Source organism: Indicator indicator, chromosome Z, assembly GCF_027791375.1.
Source record: "Indicator indicator isolate 239-I01 chromosome Z, UM_Iind_1.1, whole genome shotgun sequence".
NCBI classification, from domain to species: Eukaryota; Metazoa; Chordata; class Aves; order Piciformes; family Indicatoridae; genus Indicator; species Indicator indicator.
Window position 1 is genome coordinate 78,839,237 of NC_072053.1, and position 22,254 is coordinate 78,861,490.

The window sequence follows — 22,254 nt, forward strand, 5'->3', positions numbered from 1 at the left end:
TGAGTTCCTATGTGTAGTAACAGAAGTATAAATGGCTGTCATGAGACACTCCAGTTCCCTGAGCTCTAATACCAAACTGCTCTAAGAAGAACATAGGAGCACTGTTTTCCAGGAGGAGGTGCTTAGCTTAGTAGTCATGTGTCCATGTCTCTTAGCACTTCCTGCTGCTGGTGGTTTTCTGATGAAATTTGTGCAAAAGTTGTCATCAATTTCCTGCTTTCTAGCAGCCTGTATCCTCCCTAAGCAGTGAAAGCTTAGGACCTGGGAATCACATGAGACTGGTGACACAGTGTAGAAGAAAATTAATCTTTTCTGCACCTTCAAAGCAATCATGTTGTCCTTGCATAGAGCTCAGAGAATTTGTATCTTCATCCAAATACAGGGCACACTGAATGCCACTCCAGTCTCTGATGGAGGTATGGAGTACTGCAATACAGGAGTGAGCATCTATTTAACGCACACCATGCAACCGAATGTGACTATATTCTCTCTCCTTTCCTGCACCACTACCACACTTAGCGTACATATAATACTTCTCACTACTCTAGCATTCTACATCTCTTCTCTCGCCTAGGTCTACTACTCACACGCCTACGGCGACCTCGAACATATACTCTTATATCTCCTAGTCATTCGCCGAACTGACAGAGCACCTTCGGACATACGACGCGACGCAGTGGACATGTGACCAGTCGACTTCACACTTGAGGAGTACTTCTATGAGTGTGATCCAGTAAAGTGTCCTGTTTCTAATAATATCGAACATAGGACATCCAGACGCGACGACTGTCAATCCTCACATCACCCATCACGGTAAATGGCAGTCTCACACTATGGCGAGCGTACGCAGGCCACCCACCCTACCCGATCTTTGTCCCTATGATCTCGAAAGTCCTCCCTACTCTCTCGGGATAGGCAATGACCCAGAGACTGAGGTTGCATCCGCGAGCGCCTCCGTCTCAGACTTCAACACTCAGGGACTCATACACATCCGGCAAGTACGCTGGAGCACAAAACACTCGAAAGCCAAGCGATAGAGTGCAGCGCTGCATACAGATCAGCATTGCACAACATACACCACATCACACCCATACATCTCCAACGTCGACTGTGACTACCTTCTCATCACTAGGTCTATAGCGCGAATCCACTACCTTGCAGTGCATACTACATTCCCGACACGATACAATGTGCGAAAGCGAGAGCGCGGCGCCCTTCAGCCTAGTCACTACACCCCAAAACACATCATACCTACGGAGACACGAGTGACAGCACAAGCGCGTCATCGCACGTAGCGCGCAGAGAAGAGACTAGACATTGTTCCAGAGTGAGTGCAAAGGTATTTTAGTCACCACATCACTCGAACCGCACACACCCAGGAGTGTATGCCCTACAAACAACATGACGCGAGCGCTCAAACTGAACTCCGCTAGCCACACTAGGGTTAGGCGCCGCGCGAGGAGCTCACGCAGATTCTCTATGCACCCACACGACTTAATCTCCTCTATACGCTGTTATCTCTTTTCCGCCCTCATCAAGTGTTCGCGAGACACGAATCCTGACTCTACACATCGCGGTTTTTTGGACTGGAATATGGACGATCACTTCACTAAGTAGTCTCCCAAGACAGGGATATCAAGTCAGATCTACTAGGTTAGAAGGTATATCAATCTAATTACTAGGACGGATCACATGTGAGGACGAGCGTCTCGGCGGCAGAGTGAAAGTTATATGGATCTGCTTTAAATGCAAGCACGTTTACAGATAACCTGATCTTCACGGTCTGATGGTGACGAATCGTCTCAGCAGGTGTGCACTTGGATACAATCAACTAAGAGGCACTGCACAATGTGGCTTCAAGGGATATGTGCTCTCTCAACGAGAGAAACTTGTGCTACACTAAGCATAGTGTTATTGTGAGTGTGTGCACTAGAGAAGTAGTGTATGTAGCGCAAAGTGGTTGTAATAGATTGTAGTGGGTATTCGGTAGAGGGATCACTGTATAGTGCTATTAATTGTCATCTGGAAGTACATGATGTATGGTGGGGTGGGGCAAGAGGAGAGTCTGTACACATGCGACGCGTAAATGTTGATGGGGTGGGTTACTCTAGTGTGGTTCTTCGGGGGGTAGGGTGTGACGTAAAGCGACTGAGCACACGTATACTGTGTGTGAGTGTGTACAGTCAGGAGTATGATCTACTCTAGTGAGAGAGGAACACTCTTGTACTGACGCGAGTAGGCTGGATCTGTTGAAGAGAACAGTATAGAGTATGGTTGGAGGAGTGAGTGTTAGGGTGGAGTGGGGGGGGGGGTAGGGGATGAGATGGAGAGGAGGGGGGGATGAGTGGTATTACTGAAGATATTGATAACAATACTGGAGGGATGGCGAGAAGCTATGGGCATATTGTACAACACATTCATTGAATAGATGGAGCAGATGAAGATATGTGAAACGAGGAGTGTGGTACACTCTCTGAGGCGTTAGACATACACTAGGAGTAAGATTGGAACATCACAGTATACTATAGGACGGGTGCTCGAATTCAGTGATAGACAAAAATTACTGATTGGCATCTAGACACGGGTGCTTATTCAGATCAGGTGGTTAGAGGGACCTGCACACAGAGGACAGGATTATATACAGAGAGGGATGCAGATGGAGGGTGGTTGATATCTATCAGAAGTATGACGAGACATACCACTTGCGACACACAAAGATGGGACAGGGACGGGGCAGAGCATCGGTGGTTGCACGGCTCACGCGGTGACGACAACACACTAGATAGAGGGGAAGCAACGAAAGTTGGAGCAGACGTGAGCGTTGGCACACACGCAAGAGACTCACGTAGGTGTGTGAGATGGGGCGCGGATATACATAGTTTGAAGGGGTCATACGAACAGGTTGATGACTCTAAGTTTAGATGGTAGACATATTGACAATAACAAGAGATATTCAAAACAGGGAGATCGCTATAGAGGAGGAATATTAGATGTGTTGTGGACGAGGTAGCTCATAGGTGTGACTAGACGAGCGGCAGTACTCGGATCAGGCGGTGGTTTATACACATCTGTCTTGTCAGACTATTACGATAGTAGATACTGAGGAAGATAGTAGAGGGGAAATACACAAGAGGAGGTGGTTAGTGAGTGGATGAAGGGTTGGACAACTATTATTTTTTGCATGACACACACACATACAGGTGCGCGAGATGGAGGTTTATGCGGATGACAGGTTGTACACACAGTATTCGAGGATAGCGCATATGTGGGAACTAGTAGGTCTTAGGGAGAGGAGAAGATGTATTCTCTTCACTTATATATGGACAAACTCTTGGTTACAGACACTGAGAGAGACAGAGGAAATATCTTGATTCTGGAACATGACGAGTGGTTTATGTCTTACTCAGTGTGGGAGATACTTGGTGAGTGGTGTGGGTACTAGCATGAGCAGAGGGCGTCAGACACACACTAGATAGTGTAGTGAGGGGAGAGGAGGTAGGGGGAGGTAAGGGAGGGGAGGGGGGACACAATGTACTGACAAGAATAATATCAGATATGAGTGCAGTACACACACACGGGACGACAAGGCAACCAGACGCGCGCGGCAGACCAACAGCAAGACACAGAGGATTCGATATGTCTTGTGGGGCGAGATAGGATGAAGAGTGAGGAGGGGTGTCTTATGTAATACACCAGGGTGGGGAGTGCGGCAAATGGTGAGGTGTGTGATAGCGTCGACATAGCGAGAGAGTGGTATGAGAGGAGGTGACATGAGTTATTCTGTGACAGTGTCTAGAGGTTCTTGGGTGTTTATATGGGAGTTTCAACATGTGGACACACAGTCAGTAGGATGTAGCCACGCTGGTGACAGAGTATGAGGTGGGTGATGTACAAGTGATTCAGTGTTTAGGGATATCTGCAGCTATTGTATACTGAACAGAGGACTAGGGATAAGTAGACTTACACAAGAGACCACACAGATAGTCAGCGACAGGCACACGGGGTTGCGTCATGCAGAGACACAAGGAGGAGAAGTGAGATTACGGATACTATGATGGTAGATTAGTGAGGCGTATAGACAACAATAGGATATTACAAATATTGTAGGGTGGGTAATTTTATGCGTGTGCAGTCGTTCGTCTTGAGTAGTACAAATGGACAACACACAGTATATGTACACAGATTGGGTGATACACACAAGACTATTGGGGAGATTGTGTGATACAACATGAGCTCTGAGTTTTGCTAGATGGGCGAATATAAAACAGAGTCATAACACAAGTGCACAGTGGTTGGATGTAGGGGGAAAGTGGAGTTATACTATATAGACTGATGGGTGAGGAGTGATTAGGAACAGTGGTGACTATGAGAGGAGGTGAGACACGTATGCACAGTCTTTATAGAAGTGTAATACGAATGTAAAGTTTGTTGTGGGATGAAGTGGCACAGGTGGGATATAATGTGCTATGACATTTGAATATTGAAGTGGGTAGCACACTAATATGTATAGTCATGGTGGGACAGTGTGGTCAACAGTTACTATATGTAAGAAGCATCTCAGGAGAATTATCATGACAGACACAAGTCGTGGTGGATCGTTTAGCTTGGGGACACAGTGACGACACCTGTGGACATTGTGTAATTAAATTCTGGTTTAAGAATAGAGCGTACTCTATCAATGAGTAGTGAGTGGGGTAGACACACATAGGAGCGTTACTAGAATGTAGGGATGGGGGGCATCAGAAGGTGAGGAGTCATGACATCTATTACACACTAGATAGGGAGGGTCTTAAGAAGACTACGGTAGAGACTGTAGATTATGCACACGGGAGTGACACTCAATTGTATGCGAGACTTAGTGGTGATTGGGAGGAATAACACATAGTAGAGATATCTGATGGGCACACACTCTCTACACTATATACACGGGGGGACACGATCACACACAAGAATGAGATGGCGTCATGGGGTGTCATTGAACACTCTATATGGTAGAGTTTGGGTACACTGTACAAAGTGTCGATCTAGGATTCTTGCAAGTGGAATATTGGACATGTAGGGTATATGGTATGGTGAGAGTTAAAGATCACAATTAGCTTAGAGAGGATCACATGGATAAGAGTACGCCGCAAACAGAGAGGAGGTAATTATGATAGTCTGAGGGGGGTGGAACAACAAGTACCAGGTTCTGGGACATGACAGATTGAGTGAGGTGTAGGTCTTATTGTGGGAGACACGACTATTCTACATTTTTAGAATAGAGTAGAGACACACTGGGGGGGACAGAGTACGCTATTTGGTCTCTCGAGTCAGATATGTCTGGTGGAAACATTCTGAGGGGGGTTTGTGATTATCAATGGAGGGACAATATGAAGCGGAGTGAGTATGGATAGTGGGGGTTGTTGTGGCAGGACAGAGAGGGTGCGTTGGGGTGGTGAGGAAACACAGGGGAGAGGGCATGCAGAGAGGACATTACTACGAGGTGAGGTGAGGTTAATAACAACACTGTGTGGCAGAACATTGTGACAACTCAACTGCTATAAGGTGCTTCACATGAGCACTAAGACGTACACATTAGAGTGTTGGTGACGTTATAGGCGTGGCTTGAGTAAAGAGGACAAGTCAAGTAGATGCAATAGAGTGTCTGGCATGGGTATCTTTAAAAGTATGACACACATATCGACGGAGTGTCGGGACACAGAAAGGTAGTGGTAGGGATGACACACTGTTGTGAGAAAGGATAGTGGACATCTGGGAATAATGACACATAGTGTAGTAACGTAGAGTTACTCTTGGTGGGGTGATGGTGTATCTCTAGGGTTGGGGTGATTAGTGCATTGTGGGTGACGTGACATTATGAGGTGATGGGATGGTAACAGATGAGTGGGTGATTATGGGGTGGTGAGGAATGAGAGTGTATTAACCTAGCAATACAGAGGGCATAACTAGATGGCAATGTGGTACAAGTCACTAGTATTAGAACAGAAATGGGAGTAAGTTAAGGAGGGGTGGTTGAGGTTATCTATTGAGGTAACACAATCTTAGAGGATACAAGGATGTAGGTGGGTGTTGGGGTACACAAAGACTGGACGGGCAGTGCAGGTGGGAGTGTTATATCTGGGGCATGGTACACAGATGATACAACTAAGAAAGTATCTGAGGTGTATAGAGAGGGGTGATGATGGTTTATTATTATTACTAAAGATATACTAAGGAGGGTAATGACATCTCTTGTCACAGTATGTACGGAGAGTGAGTGTAGTAGATAGGACAGAACAGATTATCTATTATATTAGAGAATGACTTACACATTTGATGTACTGTTTAACAGAACACTACTGTCTATCTATAGAGCAGGGAGGTAGTATCTGGTGAGCGTGGAGGAGGAGAAGTGTGAGGGATTGTCAGCGCATCACACACATACACTCTTTGTCTATTGCTAGGAGTGATGTGATTCTGAGGATTCTACAGGGACACACAGGTTAAATAGCGCGGTAGTATTTATTGACAGAGAAAGCAATTAGTCCTGCAAGGTGTTACATTCTTACGATGAGAACATATCATATGTAACACAAAGGTGAACAACTTTAATATGACTGCATTATGTAACAACACATAAGACTCTATCTCTTTCTATACATAGACATACACTATTTGAGATAGAGACAATCAGTCACACATTTGTAACATTCAAATATCAGTGGATTACTTTATCGTCGATTATAGTCTAGCATCAACGGAGATGAAGAGTTCAAGACTATTGATTATACATCATGGGTGACGGGTGGAGGGAGATGGGACAAGCATTAATACACGGCGAGATGAGAGAGCACAGATGATTGTCGGGCATGTGCGGTGTAATACAGGCAGTGGAGTAGGGGAGGGGGAGGGACTGGGGTCTTGATTGATGAGAGAGATTTATGAAAAATGGGTATATGGTAGCTCTGTATTATTAGAGGTTGGGGATTCGTGGTGTGGTTAGGTGTGACACAAGTGGTTTTATTTTGTTCATGTTTGTCGTGGAGAGAGAATTTGGGACTGTGACGTTATTCATTTTGTAGTACTCAGCATTACGTGGCAGTGTAGAAAGGGACACATCATAGCAGGTCTGAGAGACACAAAGTCAAATTACAGCGACACAGTTAGGAGAGCACGTTGGGGGTTCAGTTTACACAAGAAGTAGTTAGTGATTTATAGGACGCACAACTATGGGTATATTTCTGCAACGCTGAATTGGCAATTCAGGACTCTCTGTACAGAGTTTTGGATATTGTTAGTATGTGCGGAGGGGGTGGGGGAGAGAGTTGACTTAATGGGACACAGATGTACACTCTGGCTGAATGTCTGTTGTTCGGGGATATCACACACGATGTGGAGATGGTGATGACGATGAGACTGAGGACTGCAATAGATACAAACATTATGTTTTATCACAATCAGGTGTGGATACATAGAGGGGTGGTGTGTATTGCGTGTGACACACTACGAGGAGAGGACTATGTGTCTTAGATTAGAGACAGGAGACGGAGATGTTTATTGACAGGGATACGTCACACAGGGGTTTTGTGAAAAGAGGTAAGGGGCAACATTATATGGAGAATAGATTGTGGTGGGGACACAGAGTCTGATGCTAATATATCGAACATGTTCACATACTTAGGGGGATATCTCGTCTCGTACACAAAACAAAACAAGTGTCTTTCTCTTGCATTAGCTTGAGGGAGAAGTTTAATACAGGCGAGTGAGTGAATTTTCAGTGACGGGGGGATTATGGTGGACGATTTTACACATGGGTATTGAGGAAGAGACACCTAAGACGTGCAGCACGCGACGATAGACTAAGTTTGTGTGTGGGAGAGGGAGGACTTCTACTCTGAGAAACTTGATCTCTAGAGGTGTGGAGATGGGTGAAGCAAGGGGGGAGAATGATGACAAGTGTGCGACACTGGGGGGTGGTGAGTTGGGGTGAAACACACAACACGTTTTGGTGTCATACTTCGTAGAGGTGAGGGGGGGGGACGCAGTGCATAGACCGGTGAACTGGAACAATGAGGATAGGGAGGTCTTGCGAAGGATTGTGATTTAACGAGTGAGGGGAGGGGATCTATCTAGAAGTACAGTAGACTATGAACACATGACATCTCATTCTCAGGAGGAGGCACACACAAACACGATAAGTGACAATAAATTAGGAATTCAACGTAGGAAGGTGGCGTATCTAAGGTGAAGGGGTCAGCACTATTGGTGTACACAACAGGTAACATACAAAAGGAGTTGAGGTGTGAGGAGGTGAGGGAGGGGGAGTCAGAGAACAGAACAGAGGGACACTAGTATGGACAGTGTGATATTGTTGGTAAGGGTCTATTCACCGCAGATGTCTTGGAGAGAGTGTGGCGGTGGTATACGGTTGTTTTAAAAATAGAGATTGGAAACAACACGGACAAGGCGTCTTTAATAGGAACAAATGAAGTGAGGAGGGATATAGGGATTTGGTATAATACACATCTATTGACTAGGGAGGTAGTGGAGAGAGGAGGGTGGGAAAGATTAAGAGTGGGGTGATGGGAGGGATATGATTAGACAGGAATCTACTTACAACAGCGCAACACACAGAAGGGGAAGATTGAGTAAAGCTAGACACATAGATCTTAGAGGCAATTGATAGAGAGGTGAGGGAATAAACACAGAGACATTTGATAGGAGTTGCGCGGGATAAGTTGAATGAGTGACTTGACGTGTGTATTGAGACTGACAGAAGTGATAAGTGTTCTCTATGACATGATCTGCATAGGTTTTGGGGGATTGGGGACGAAGGCACAATAGGTGGGAGGTCAGATAACACACAACTTTAGTGAACTTAGATGGACATGTGGAAATGTATACAAGGGGTCACATAATGCATATGGAAACTTTTGTATCATGACTCTGAAATGATAGGAGTGAATTGGGGGAGTGGAAGTGGGAGTGGTGGGGCGTCGAGGATAATGGGATATGATAGAGGGTGAAATTTTGGGGGTGAAGGGGAGAGGTTGTATATGGCAGGAGTTGTTAAGATTTCAAGTGTGTAAACGTTAGTCGAACGAAGGGGAATATAGATCGGAACACTCAGATAGAGGGACACATTGTAGAATCTGAGACAACAAGATTATTCTATTATAGGGAAAGATACTTGGATTCAAGTAGGAGTTGCAGGGGAGATGGTGAAGGGAGTGATAGATACAAGAGATGGAGCTATTTACTCAGGTGGAGATCAACTAGGGGGAAGACAGACGAGTAGCGATACGGTAGTGACGACAGGTAGTCAATTGATGACTATAATTGTGGTCATGTGGTTGACGTGGATTTATTAGTCGGGTGAAGAATGAAACATGGTAGTTAAGATGGTGGGGGGTAGACTGTGAGGACAACAACACATGTACTGTGCAAGACAAGAGGAGGTTAGGTGCAGTATGGTGGGATCAAGAGGGGAGGCTATTGTTATGGAGGTAGACTTAGGGGATACTATGGGAGCGGAGGGGCACACATATAGCTCACTGATGGAAGTATAGACATGTATGCCGACAACAACAAGATTTGGTGAGGGAAGGACGAGACACATAAACACGGGTTCTCACAAGTATATTAGGTGTGGTAGAGATAGTAGATATTGAAAGAGCAACTGAGCAGAGTAGCGTGTTTAAACACATGGTAAAACTTTGAGTGTACACATTTAGACAATAAGAGGAGAGGGTGTGTGAGCTATAGTGGAGACAATTTGGGACATTTCTACGTGGCCAGAGAACATAATAATGAAACTGGATGGGGCACATTTTTATCTTACAGTAAGATGGGATATAAGAACTTGACTTACGAGGACTGTTAGTCACACAAGTTTGAATTGGAGGATAGAGTCTTTGATAGACAACAGGAGTTCCGATATAGAGTCAGGAGGAATTGAAGAGAGGGGACTTGGTTCTGGGATGGAGACTTGTGGAGCAGAGGAGAGGGTGTCTCATTATGTTGATTCATTGAAAACAATGGGATCTTAATATCTACTATATGGTAGATGTTTAGAGAAAATGGTAGGGTGGAGGTAGTGAGACTATATGGGAGTTTACAGCGTGCACTAGTGGATGAATATGGTGATACAGAGAGAACATCTAATAGTATCTTAGTACATTAAAGCGATTTACAAGGTGGGGTCGCAAACACTAAAACATGGGACAACACGTAGTGGGAGAGGATGAATGTCAGGACTATTGAGGAGGGTGATAGATTATCTGGTAGGATGTGGAGTGTGGGACACGGCGTAGATGGTGGGGATGTGTGATGTGTATCTGAGTAGGTAAGTCAGGGGATGATACACATTGGTGGTGAGGTGGAATGGCATGGTTGTGTGGTGAGAAGGTGGTCACGTCTTTGAAAGGAGGGCGTACGGTCTGAGAACACATATTATGACAATCTCTAGGACAGTGATTTATATACAATGGACAACAGTTTAAAAGTGATATACACTTGTAGTGGGGGTTGATCTACGAATAGTTGCATAGGGTAACACACAGAGACGGACGATATTGGTGGTTGGAGAGCAGGTTATATGATAATCTGTGTGGGGTCTAGTTAACAAATGTTACGAGAACATAGAGCAGCACAAATTTAGAAGATAGACAGACATGAGACGAGGCTGGAGACGTGAGTTGATATTGAGATCGTAGGGGTGAGTCTATATTGGATGGTAGCAGGGCTGCAGTACACAGTGGGGGGAATAATAAAGTGGAGTGACAGACAAAAAATCGAGTTATATGGGAGAGAGTGGGGGGATAGATGAGAGGATTTGTGTATGATAATGTTGGGTGGTTTTAGATATTTATATTATTGGTAGGAGGGATAGGATTGTTGGGTTTGGGAGGGTGGTATATAATTTAGGGGGGGGGGGGGATGGGGTGGAGGTGTTAGGGTTAAAGGATGGAGGATTGTGTATAGTATGTTGTAAGATTTGATGGGGGGGTAGGGGGGGGGGTGGTTGGTGTTAGTGGGGTGGGGTGGGTGGGGTGTGATGAGGGTTAGGATGATTTTTATGAGGGGGGTTTTGGTGGGGATTTTGTAGGGTAGGGGAGGTGATTGTGAATTGGTGTGGGGTTTTTAAATGTTTTGGGGGATTTTATTGTTTTGTTAGGGGGGAAATTGGGGGGGGGGAGGGAGGGGATGGTAGAGGTGGGGGTATGGTTATTTTTATTATGTAGTATTTAGGGAGGGGGGTGTGGGTTGTGAGGTTTATAGGGGATGTAGGGGGAATGAAGGAGGGGAAAATGGGTTGTTTGGTATGGTTGAGGGAGTGTTTGGGTATGTGTTGGAATATTTGGTGGTAAAATGGGAGGTGGTATAGGAGTGGGGTGTGAGTTGGTGGGGGGTGGATGAAGGGGGTGTAGTCATGGTAGAGAGGGGGGTTGGAGAGTTATAAGGAAATTGAAGTTTGGATGAAGGATGGGTTGAGGTTGTAGGCTCTGATGGTGGTGATTGATAGTAAAATGGGTTTGGGAAGGTATCAAATGGAGTGAGGGCATAGTATGTGTAGTTAGGATATGTTCTGCCAGACACAATGGGGTTGAACTCTTGAGAATATGTAGAAAACTCTCTGGTGGAGTTCGAGGCTGAGTGGGATGAGGCCTTGGGCAACCAAGTCTAGTTGAGAGGTGTCCCTGCCCATAGCAGGGAGATTTGAGTAGGTGATCTTTAAGGTGTCCCCCAACCTAAACCATTCTATGACTCTATCATTAAGATGTGTAAATATTTGTATTGTGCTTATTGATGTTCATACTTGCAAATTCTGTGCCATGTTTGTAATCTCAGTGTAACTGAAGATTTGTCACCAGGAGCAGTTGCTTTGTAACAAGTCTGGCCAGCAGCAGAAAGGTAGATCATGGTGTACAAGGGGAGCAGAGAGACTTGCCAGGACCCAGCAGCTCTGGCAGGACAGGCTGATGAAGCATGGGCATTGCAAGGGCAAAAGCAACCACCCCACACCTTTAAAAGGAGAACCTCAGGGAGTGCAGCAACCAGGTTGCTGGTCACTGAGTGAGCTAACAGGGCTTGTGATGCAAGTCAGGCTGTAGAGAATGGAGTTAACTCCACTTGGTGGCTGGTCACAAGCTCCCCAGGGTTCAGTAGTGGGGCCCATTCTCTTTAATATCTTTATCAGTAATCTGGATGAAGGGGATTGGGTGCTCCCTCAGTAAATTTGCAGATGACATTAAGCCAGGAGAGAGTGTTCATCTGCTGGAGGATAGTTCATCTGCAAAGAGATCAATGGGCCAAGGACAACTGTACAAGGTTTAACAAGGCCATGTGCTGGGTCCAACACTCAGGTCACAACAACCCCATGCAACACTAAACAGTTGGGGCAAAGGGGCTGGAAAGATGCATTTCAGAAAAGGACCTGGGAGTGCTGGTTGACAGACATCTGAACACAAGCCAGCAATGTGCTCAGGTGGCCAAAACAGCCACCTGATCCTGGCCTGGATCAGCAATAGTGCAGCCAGCAGGACCAAGGAAGTGATTGTCCCTCTGTACTCAGCAGTGGTGAGTCCACACTTTTAAGTATTGGGTTCAGTTTTGGGGTTCTCACTACAAGAAAGACATCGAGGTTCTAGAGTGTGTCTAGAGAATGGCAATGAAGCTGCTGAAGGGTCTGGAGAACAGGGCTGGTGAGGAGCAGCTGAGGGAACCAGGATTGTTTAGCCCAGAGAAAAGGAGGCTGAGGGAACACCTCATTGCTCTCTACAACTACCTGACAGGAGGTTGTAAAAAAAATGGGGATCAGTCTCTTCTCCCTAGTAACAAGTGACAGGATGAGAAGAAATGGCCTTAAGCTGCATCTGGGGAGGTTTAGGTTGGATATTAGAAGAAAATTCTTCACTGAAAGGGTTCTCAAACACTGGAACAGGCTCCTTGAGGAGGTATCTGAATTTCCATCCCAGGAGATGCAGATGTGGTGCTAAGGAACATGGTTTAACACCAGATTTGGCAGAGTCAGGATTCAATGATCTTAGAAGACTTTTCCAACAGAAACCATTCTGTGATCCTGTGATTATTTATAAGAATACGAGTGGCAGTAAAATAACCAGTTTGGTAAAAATTTATTGTAACAAAGCACATAATATACGTATGAAGAAGATATGTGCATGTGGGTGGATCCATACAGTGACAGAAATCATATTTTTGCACTGCAATGTGTCCAGCTGAGGCAAGGTGTCTAATTCTATTGAAGAAGGCCAAAGTGATCCAGAAACTCACCAAAAGCATGTCAGAAGATGTGTGCTGAATAAACAGCTGTCCAGAGCTAATGTTTTGGAAGATTAGGGGGCTCAGGGGTGACCTCATTGCTGTCTACAACTATCTGAGGGGAGGTTGTAGCCAGGTGGGGGTTAGTCTCTTCTCCCAGGCAACCAGCAGCAGAACAAGAGGACACAGTTTCAAGTTGTGCGAGGGGAGGTATAGGCTGGATATTAGGAGGAAGTTCTTCACAGAGAGGGTGATTGCCCATTGGAATGGGCTGCCCAGGGAGGTGGTGGAGTCACCATCCCTGGAGACGTTCAAGAGAAGCCTGGATGAGGCACTTAGTGCCATGGTCTGGCTGATTGCTTAGGGCTGGGTGATGGGTTGGGCTGGATGATCTTGGAGGTCTCTTCCAACCTGGCTGATTCTATGATTCTATCTGAAAGAGTAAGATGTGTAACAAGCATCAGGTAGTCATAGGCAGGGTGTAACACCGAGTGGTCAGTGTAACAGGACTGGTTAGAGACATCTTAAGTCATCACTTAGGAGTTATTTCCATTTCTTCTTGGTGCTAGCTGGATACCTTTCCTATCAGCTCTAGTGTGAACTGTTCCTTTGGGAAGTAAAAGCACACCTGGAAGAAACTGATGTATTCACTTGCTAAAGCTTACTTACAGGAAGTGAGTTTTCATTCAGGTAGCACACAGAGCAGTGGTTGGGGTATAAACTGCAGCAACACCAACTGTTATGACATCATTTCCAGGGACGGCTTCCAGTGCGATGGATGGCAATAGAATCTCTGAATTACAGCGTTTACACCACCAACAGTGATGTGTAAGTATGTTTACAGGTGGCCTTTCCATAATTAGGAAGTATTTTTCAATATTAAGGAAAGTTTGACAGCCAGGATGAGAAATCCATTTTTAAGTGAAAAAAACAAACCTTGGTTGCTGGGTCAGCATGAGTGAGGAACAGAAGCAAAAATAAAATCCACTGTAAAATGGTTACTTTTATTTCATCATTAGTGCCTGAAGAAGTTCTCTGTTCCAAAGGTAATTGGATTTGGGCCACTACTTCAGCTATGATTCTCATTCAAAAATGAAACCTGATGAACCCTTGAGACACCTCAAGGGGCCTCAGATTTTAGTCAGGAAACTGGAAGTGATATTTGACAAAGCAGTTCTGTACCAGCACTATTTGCTGACAGCTTACAATCTAGTGAAGGATTCTGGCTGATGCCCTCACACTGACTTAATTTTTGCTGAAGATCTCACTCCTGCTTTCCAATTCTCAAACTCTAATGCTACACAAAACAATTTTTTACAAGGATAAAAAATAATAATAAAAGAATGAATCACTCTGTATGCTCAGGATACTAACAAAGCTACCCACCATTGTAAAATACAAACTCTTGTTGTATTCTTGTTGCACTCCCTAATATCCCTCTGTTGCAGATGGTCGTATGGTGTCTTGTTATGGGAAATTGTTAGTTTAGGTAAGTATCTGAATTTTATCCTACACAAATAAACCCATCTGAGATCAGCCACATTCATTTGCTCATCCCATTACAAATTCATTGCTTTGCAACATCTGTCAATGCTTCTATGCTACTAAATTTTTTTTAGCCTCAGTATGCTTGGAAATGTAATTGTCATGTTTCCAGTTCAGGTACTAAACAAGAAAACCATAACGACTGCGTTGTCATTGCAGTGTAAAACCTGAGCCACATATAAATATGGAACCCAGATTATTATACATAATCCTCACATGATATGTTTTGAGTTTGATGGGTGCTTTTCCTCAGCCTTCTTGAGTTCTAATCAAACTACATTTTAATTGCCTGTGTAACTCCCACACTAAGTATTCTTGAACAAAATTTTTGAATACTGATCTTCTAATAAAATTTCATTTCTGCACACATCTCTATTGCAACATGGTCTGAAACCATGGTCTGCTGGCCACCAGATGAGTAGTGACTGAAGTGGGCATGGCCTACATGAGCAATTCCTTTACAGTTCACTCCCAGCTTTCCTTACTAAATGTGTTTCTATTCAATATGGATGTGATATGCCACATTGCAATGTGGAAATCAAGAGTCTAAGCAAGCAAACATCTGCCAGAAAGGGCCAAACCATCCTGACAGTGATAGCTCCAGGGGTTCACACTAGATCTTATGAGTATCACGCTAATGAAGGATTAAGCTGCTTATTGCCATCCAGTGAAACAGCTCAAGGACAAACAGATGCAGGCCCTCAGAGCTGTAGAGAAATTCAGGCCTGCCCTACAGCTCAGAGTTCATACTCACACTTATTCTCTTCAATACTGTGAAGTAAGCAGTACAGAAACATTAACAACAAAAATGTAGCTGTAAAGTATTCCCTAGTGTTGGGGTAATTTACCTGTTACTAAGTCAGTCATCCTTTTAAATTTCTGACGTGAATTAAGCTTTCTTTTACTAAATCCCCCTTCCTTGTGTTCACAACAATGTTTAAACCCTGCTTTAGGTGGAACACCATATTGTGGAATGACATGTGCAGAACTCTATGAGAAACTGCCTCAAGGGTACAGACTAGAAAAGCCTCTCAACTGTGATGATGAAGTGTGAGTAGCTGCCTCAGCAAACAAAAAAAAAAAAAAAAACAAAAAACCCAGAGTAGCACAATATCTGCTATAGGGAATAGATGATATCTACAAGAAACTAATAAAGTAACTTTTTCTCAGGAAAATACAAGAATGACATTTTAAAAAATAATTTAAAAGAGTATAAATAATTACTTCAGTCCTTTAGTACCCAGCATGCACTGGTTTTTGCCCATGAACTCTTTCCAAAGTTCTTTGCTCTAGGTATCCAGTCTTTTAAACAACAAGGCTGGGCTTTAGCTGAAAGACAGCTTTTCAATTATTGCAGAGAAAATAAATAAATAAATAAATAAATAGAAACAGCAACCAGCTGTGGAAAATACTAACTCCACCTATATGTGTTCATTTTCCTTGGAAAAAATGGAATGTGCACAATCTTCCAATGAAAGTGAATTTGTAGCTTTAGCCTATGTATCTAACCTGTTTGATTTTTAAAGGTATGACCTAATGAGACAGTGCTGGAGAGAGAAACCATACGAAAGACCATCATTTGCTCAGATACTGGTGTCACTGAACAGGATGCTAGAAGAAAGGAAGGTAAGAATGAACCTCCCAGAAAAGAATTAGGCCATGAAGAATTTCAGTATAGTTTAGGATTCTTGAGGTAACACCTTGCAATTCACCCTGTTTACTTCCTTCCAGACCTATGTGAACACAACCCTCTATGAGAAGTTTACTTATGCAGGCATTGATTGCTCCGCTGAAGAAGCTGCTTGAGACAGGAGAAATCCTCATTCATCAGTGGTGTGCTGGAGAAAACCCAAACTCAGTCTGGTGGAGCCAAAGCTGTGATGTGCTGTGTAGAACTGGGGATAGCTCTAACTGTGTATAATACAGTGATACTGTTTTACTACAGAGAGGAGTGTGTATCACACAGTAACTTCTGCCTCCACAGGCTGGGCCAATGTACATACTGTTCAGTGCAGGAAAAGACACAAGTCATGAAATCTGCTGTTTCATACGCAGGGCTTTCTTTTTCTTTGTTCCTAGTTATGTAGATATGTTGTATACACACATATAGTAATGCCTTAGGTGTCTCCATCTTAGATATTTTTGATACTTTCCAAGAGCTACTGATAACAGAGTGAGTGTCTAATAGCAGTAGTTCATAGACGTGTTATTGTGAATCAAACAAAAATGCTAAGCTCACTGTAATGAGGAGTACTGCAAGCAGAAATCAATCCAGTACACTTATCAAGCAGAACTATTAAGACTGTCAAAGTGAGTTATAGAAATGATCTGTTAAAAAATTCTGTTGGCACTTGTAAGATACAAGGCATGCTATTGCTCTTTCACTGTGCAGTTTAACGGTCAGTGTTTGCCTATATGCAAAAATACAGATGTTTTGAAGTGTTTAATGCTATGAGAGGAAGAAATTACCATGAAGCACAGGACTGAGGAGCACACAACCTGTTGTAAATCACACTTCTACAATTAGCTTGAATATACAAGAGGCTTATTGAGTTTGTATTTCATTTAGTGATTGCACTGTGTAATTGTAATTACTACCCATTACACACAAGCAGGACTTACTTAACTTTTGCTTGTTCTATACCTTATGCAGTCTACAGTGTGGTACGGCCTCCTAAAAACACTACATTAAAGCACTTCAGGACAGTGACATCTGGCCTGCCAGATGCATCTTCTAGTCCTTAGGTTAAACAAACAGAGGCAGAGCTGGCATGAGCTTCTAGTATTAAGTCAGCCATGTGGGATCCTGTGGGCTTACCCTACTCAAACTTCACATATCAGCTGACCTCACGTTTCACACATTTCCCTGCATCCCCCTCAACTGATCAGTGTCCTCTGACCATAAGACCACAGTGACTTTCTACCTGGGTGGATTAGGTCACCCCTCAAGACTTGGAGAATATGCTAGAAAAAGAAATGTTTCCCTTTCTGATACTTAGTTTTTGGATGGGCCTTTTGTTTTTGGAGATGGGCTCCAACTCAGTATTACTCAGCTGTCACAACAGAGTATAGGGTAATGTTACTGGTACACTCTATACTTGAGTCTCATTAAAAGAGAATAAATCAACAAACACGGGTGCTGAGATCACTTGTATAGCCTTCAAATAGGCAGAAGTTGTACTGTAGCTACAAATGCTACAATCAGAACTTACAAAGAGTGTGCAGATTATCTGCACCTTGAAGCAACTCCAAAATGGAAAACAACAACAACAACAAATTCCACAGTATTTTTCTTAAAAGACTACTTGGATAGGCACTTTTGAACATGGGCATTGCACTCTGCAGTCTAACTAGACTCTTACAGGTGAGTGAGGCGAACAAGAATGGACCTCCACAGATGTTTCCTTGGCTAGCAGGTGAAGCTAGCTAACAGCTTCTCCAGAAGTGCTCAACTTCATGTACAGCTGGTTTTCACAAGTCCAAACCAGTTGAGTGTCTCATGCACCTCTAGCAAGCAGACACAAGTGACTGTTCTGCTACTTGATGTCAACCGCTTCTTTGGCAAAATTTGACTGGGACTGATATATGCCACATAGGGAAAGAATCAGTGTTATCCATTAACCCATTAGGTCTTGATACTGTCTGCAAATCTCACTGTAAATTTAGCTGAAGGGCATTTAAATGTCCTTATAAGTGCTCTTCATATCTTCATTTGACTTTGTGGAATACATTCATTTTATGATCTGCTCTCATTATTTTTTTAAAAATAATTTTCTAATTTCCATTTTGCAAGATACAGACAAGGAAACAAAAAAACACTAACACAGAGAAACCTCTGTTCAGTCCATACCTCACATAACTACAATAACTAAAAGATCTACAAATTCTATCAGAGTCTCAGAGAGAAAAATTGGTTTTGTACTTGCAATGTGCACTGGGCATGCCAGGGGCAGCAGCTAGATTTTACTGTCTGTTATGCAGTGCTGGAAAGCTCAATTTATGGCAGTAGGCTGCCCAGAAAAGTTTTCAGCTTAATCATTACCAGTTCTATGTTCTGCCTCCCACTGCACAATACACAAGACCCACTATGTGTCCTCTTTCCCAAGAGTTTTCTATTTGTTTCTTTGCTATCAAGAGCATAATGCTACCAGTGCAGTTTTCCATTATTCCAAACACCCCACATCTTAACATTCCTCATAGACCTCCACCTATGCACAAGCATATGCACCAGTATCACCAGCTATTCCTGTGTTGTTTTTCAGTAGTTCTCCCCTATCCTCTCATGTACAGTTAGGAAGCTCTTATATTTAATGTAAGTTTTGGGTTGGGTAAGAAGTGCTTCAGACTAGTGGAGATAGCCACACTTCGAGGAGTATGTGTCACAGAACAGCAGGTAGGTACTTACAGCCAAATGTTATCTATAAGTTTAAAAAGAAATTGCCAGGCACCAATCAGAGAAAGTGAAGCCTTTCAGATCAAAAAGGAAGAAGCAAACCCTCCACACAACTTCTGCCCCAAGCATTTTCCTTCACCATCCTCTACTTCCATTTAGTGCAATAGATTTGAGTTCAACAGTCTGAGTGCAGACAAAACAAATTGTTCTGAAGTCCAAGAAAAATTCAAGAGCTGCAGAAGTACAGTGTGCTGAGATGAGACATCATTAGGGTTCATTAGATACTCATTGTGAGGGAAGGGGTAAGAAAAACTCCAAACAAGCACCTTTACACTCATTAGACTGGCTGAAAAGTAAAGTGCATTTACCCTTGGGGAGGTCAGAATTCAGCTAATTCACTGCACCTCATAAACCTGAAAAGAAGCACATTTCTGGTCTGAAATGCTGTGGTTATTTATTTCCTACTTCTCTGTAGACAGAGTCTGCCTGACAGCTTTGAAGTCAAAGAGCCCCTCTTCATTACCCAAAATGGTGAGGCACTTGCTGAAAATAGAATACAAAATGTTGACAGTGAGATACATCTCTTTGCAAGACACAAAAATACCTGAGAGAAGGAAGCAAGGCAGTGGAAGTAGCCTCTTTCCAGTAGTTTCCAGTGATGAGATGAGAAGCAGTGGATATAAACAGAAATCTAATCCATTCCAATCCCAATGAGGGTAACCGAATCATGGAAAAGGTTGCCCAGCAAGGCTGTAGAGCCTTCAGAGATGGTTGAAACCTTTACTGGTCACTACAAGGTACAAGTTGATCTCCCAGATGCGTTCCAATTCCATCTTCACTGTGGTTCTATGCACTCTGCAAGACAGAGGAAGGGTAATGCAGAAAATAAGCAGAGGGCCAGATTAAGAGCATGAACAACTGAATTATAACAAGTTTGGTCAAATACAAATTTTTCCTCTTGCTGCTGAATCATAGAATCATAGGATTGCTTCAGTTAGAAAGGACCTCTAAGATCATCAAGATAACTGTCAGTTCTCCCCCTGTGCTGGTACACAATATTCCTTGCTCACAGTACACCATTTTTCATTTCCCCAAGTCACATATTAATCAGCCATTCCCACAAGCAAGAAAACTGGTTGGACACAGGGGAAGGGTGGTGGAACAAAGCAAGCCAAACTGTTTCTGGCTTTATCACACAGAATCACTCAGGTTGGAAAAGACCCTTGGGATCACCAAGTCCAACTGAAAACCCTACTCTACAAAGTTCATCCCTAAACCATATCCCCAAGCATGACATATAAACGACCTTTAAACACATCCAAGGTTGCTGACTCAACCACCTCCCCAGGCAGCCCATTCCAATGCCTGACCCCTCTTTCTGTGAAAAAGATTTTCCTAATGTCCAGTCTAAACCTACCCTGGTGCAGTTTGAGGCCATTCCCTCTTGTTCTATCACTAATTACCCTTGAGAAAAGACCAGCACCAGCCTTTCAGGTAGTTGTAGAGAGCCATGAGGTCTCCCCTCAGCCTCCTCTTTTTCAAACTAAACATCCCCAGCTCCTTCAGTTACTTTTCATAAGATTTATTCTGCAGGCCCTTTACCAGCTTTGTTGCCCTCCTCTGTACTTGCTCCAGGACCACCACATCTCTCTTGTATTGAGGTGCCCAAAACTGAACACAGTCCTTGAGGCATGGCCTCACCCGTGCCCAGTACAGGGGGAAAATCACCTCCCCAACTCCTGCTGGGTACAGCATTTCTGATACAAGCCAGGATGCCATTGGCTTTCTTGGCCACCTGGGCACACTGCTTGCTCATATTCAGTTGCTTGTCCATTAGAACCCTCAGGTCCCTTTCTGCCAGACAGCTTTCCAGCCACACTTCCCCAGGCCTGTAGTGCTGCCTGGGGTTGTTGTGGCCAATGTGTAAAATCCAGCACTTAGACTTTTAAATCTCATGCTGTTAGACTCTGCCCATTTATCCAGTCTGCCAAGGTCCCTCTAAGAGCCCTCCTACCTTCTAACAGATTGACACTTGCTCCCACCTTGGTGTCATCTGCAAACCTACTAATGGTGGACTCAATCCTCTCGTCAAGATCATCAATAAATATATTAAACAGGATTGGGCCCAACACTGGTCCCCAGAAAACCTAGTACAATGTTGCCTTGTACCTCTTCAGAGTTCTTTCACATGTTCTCTTAGTAGCAGAATATATAACAAATGTGGTGATATTCCTACAGGAGAAGCCAATAGTTTTAGCAAGTCCCTCTGTGCACTGTGAAGGTCCAATCAGATCACAGGAGTCTTTCATATCTCCAAAACATAAGCTAAGACTCCAGCTCTTCAAGATGCTCGATCAGGTTATGTAATACCTATGTCTATATGATAAATACATCTGAGAAAGACAAGCATGCTTACAGCAAACAGCAGCAGAGGTATAACAGAGATAGGACCCTGAGTTAAGTCACTGTTCCAATGGTAATGGCACCTTCATTCACACCACCTTTCAGTTTGGGAAAAATTTCATTAATTCCAGCATCAGAAGACCATTATATTTTGCTATTTTTACAAACCAAAAGTTACTATGTAAAATTATTTTAACTTCTTGTGCACAGTATTTTTCCCACTCTTGTCAGCTACCAACAGCAGAACAGGAGGACACAGTCTCAAGTTGTGCCAGGGGAGGTATAGGCTGGATATTAGGAGGAAGTTCTTCACAGAGAGGGTAACTGCCCATTGGAATGGGCTGCCCAGGGAGGTGGTGGAGTCATGGTGGAGAAGACTGGATGAGGCACTTAGTGCCATGGTCTAGGTGATTAGTTAGGGCTGGCTGATACGTTGGACTGGATGATCTTGGAGGTCTCTTCCAACCTGGTTGATTCTATGATTCTATAAGTTATGAATAAGGCAAGTCAGACAACAGAGGTTTCTTAGACGGCCTGTGGAGCCTCAGTTATCAGCTTGGTCACTACCAATAGCTTGTTAGGTGACAATATCACAGGTTTCTCTGCTAAGTAGAACAGGTTCTACGGAGTAGACATTCATCTCTTTCTTTAGA

General features: G+C 43.7%; 1 protein-coding gene across 1 annotated transcript in view; it reads left to right on the plus strand.

Moving 5' to 3' along the window:
* The window catches only part of TEK (TEK receptor tyrosine kinase), a 52,237-nt gene extending 34,878 nt beyond the window's left edge, over positions 1 to 17,359 (plus strand). Inside the window, exons 12-17 of the mRNA XM_054397633.1 lie at positions 769 to 998; positions 14,018 to 14,088; positions 14,709 to 14,749; positions 15,759 to 15,855; positions 16,332 to 16,431; positions 16,537 to 17,359. Of these exons, the coding sequence (XP_054253608.1) occupies positions 769 to 998; positions 14,018 to 14,088; positions 14,709 to 14,749; positions 15,759 to 15,855; positions 16,332 to 16,431; positions 16,537 to 16,611 (614 nt within the window). The 3' untranslated portion in view covers positions 16,612 to 17,359. The remainder of the gene's footprint in view (positions 1 to 768; positions 999 to 14,017; positions 14,089 to 14,708; positions 14,750 to 15,758; positions 15,856 to 16,331; positions 16,432 to 16,536) is intronic.
* Positions 17,360 to 22,254: the final 4,895 nt, after the last annotated feature.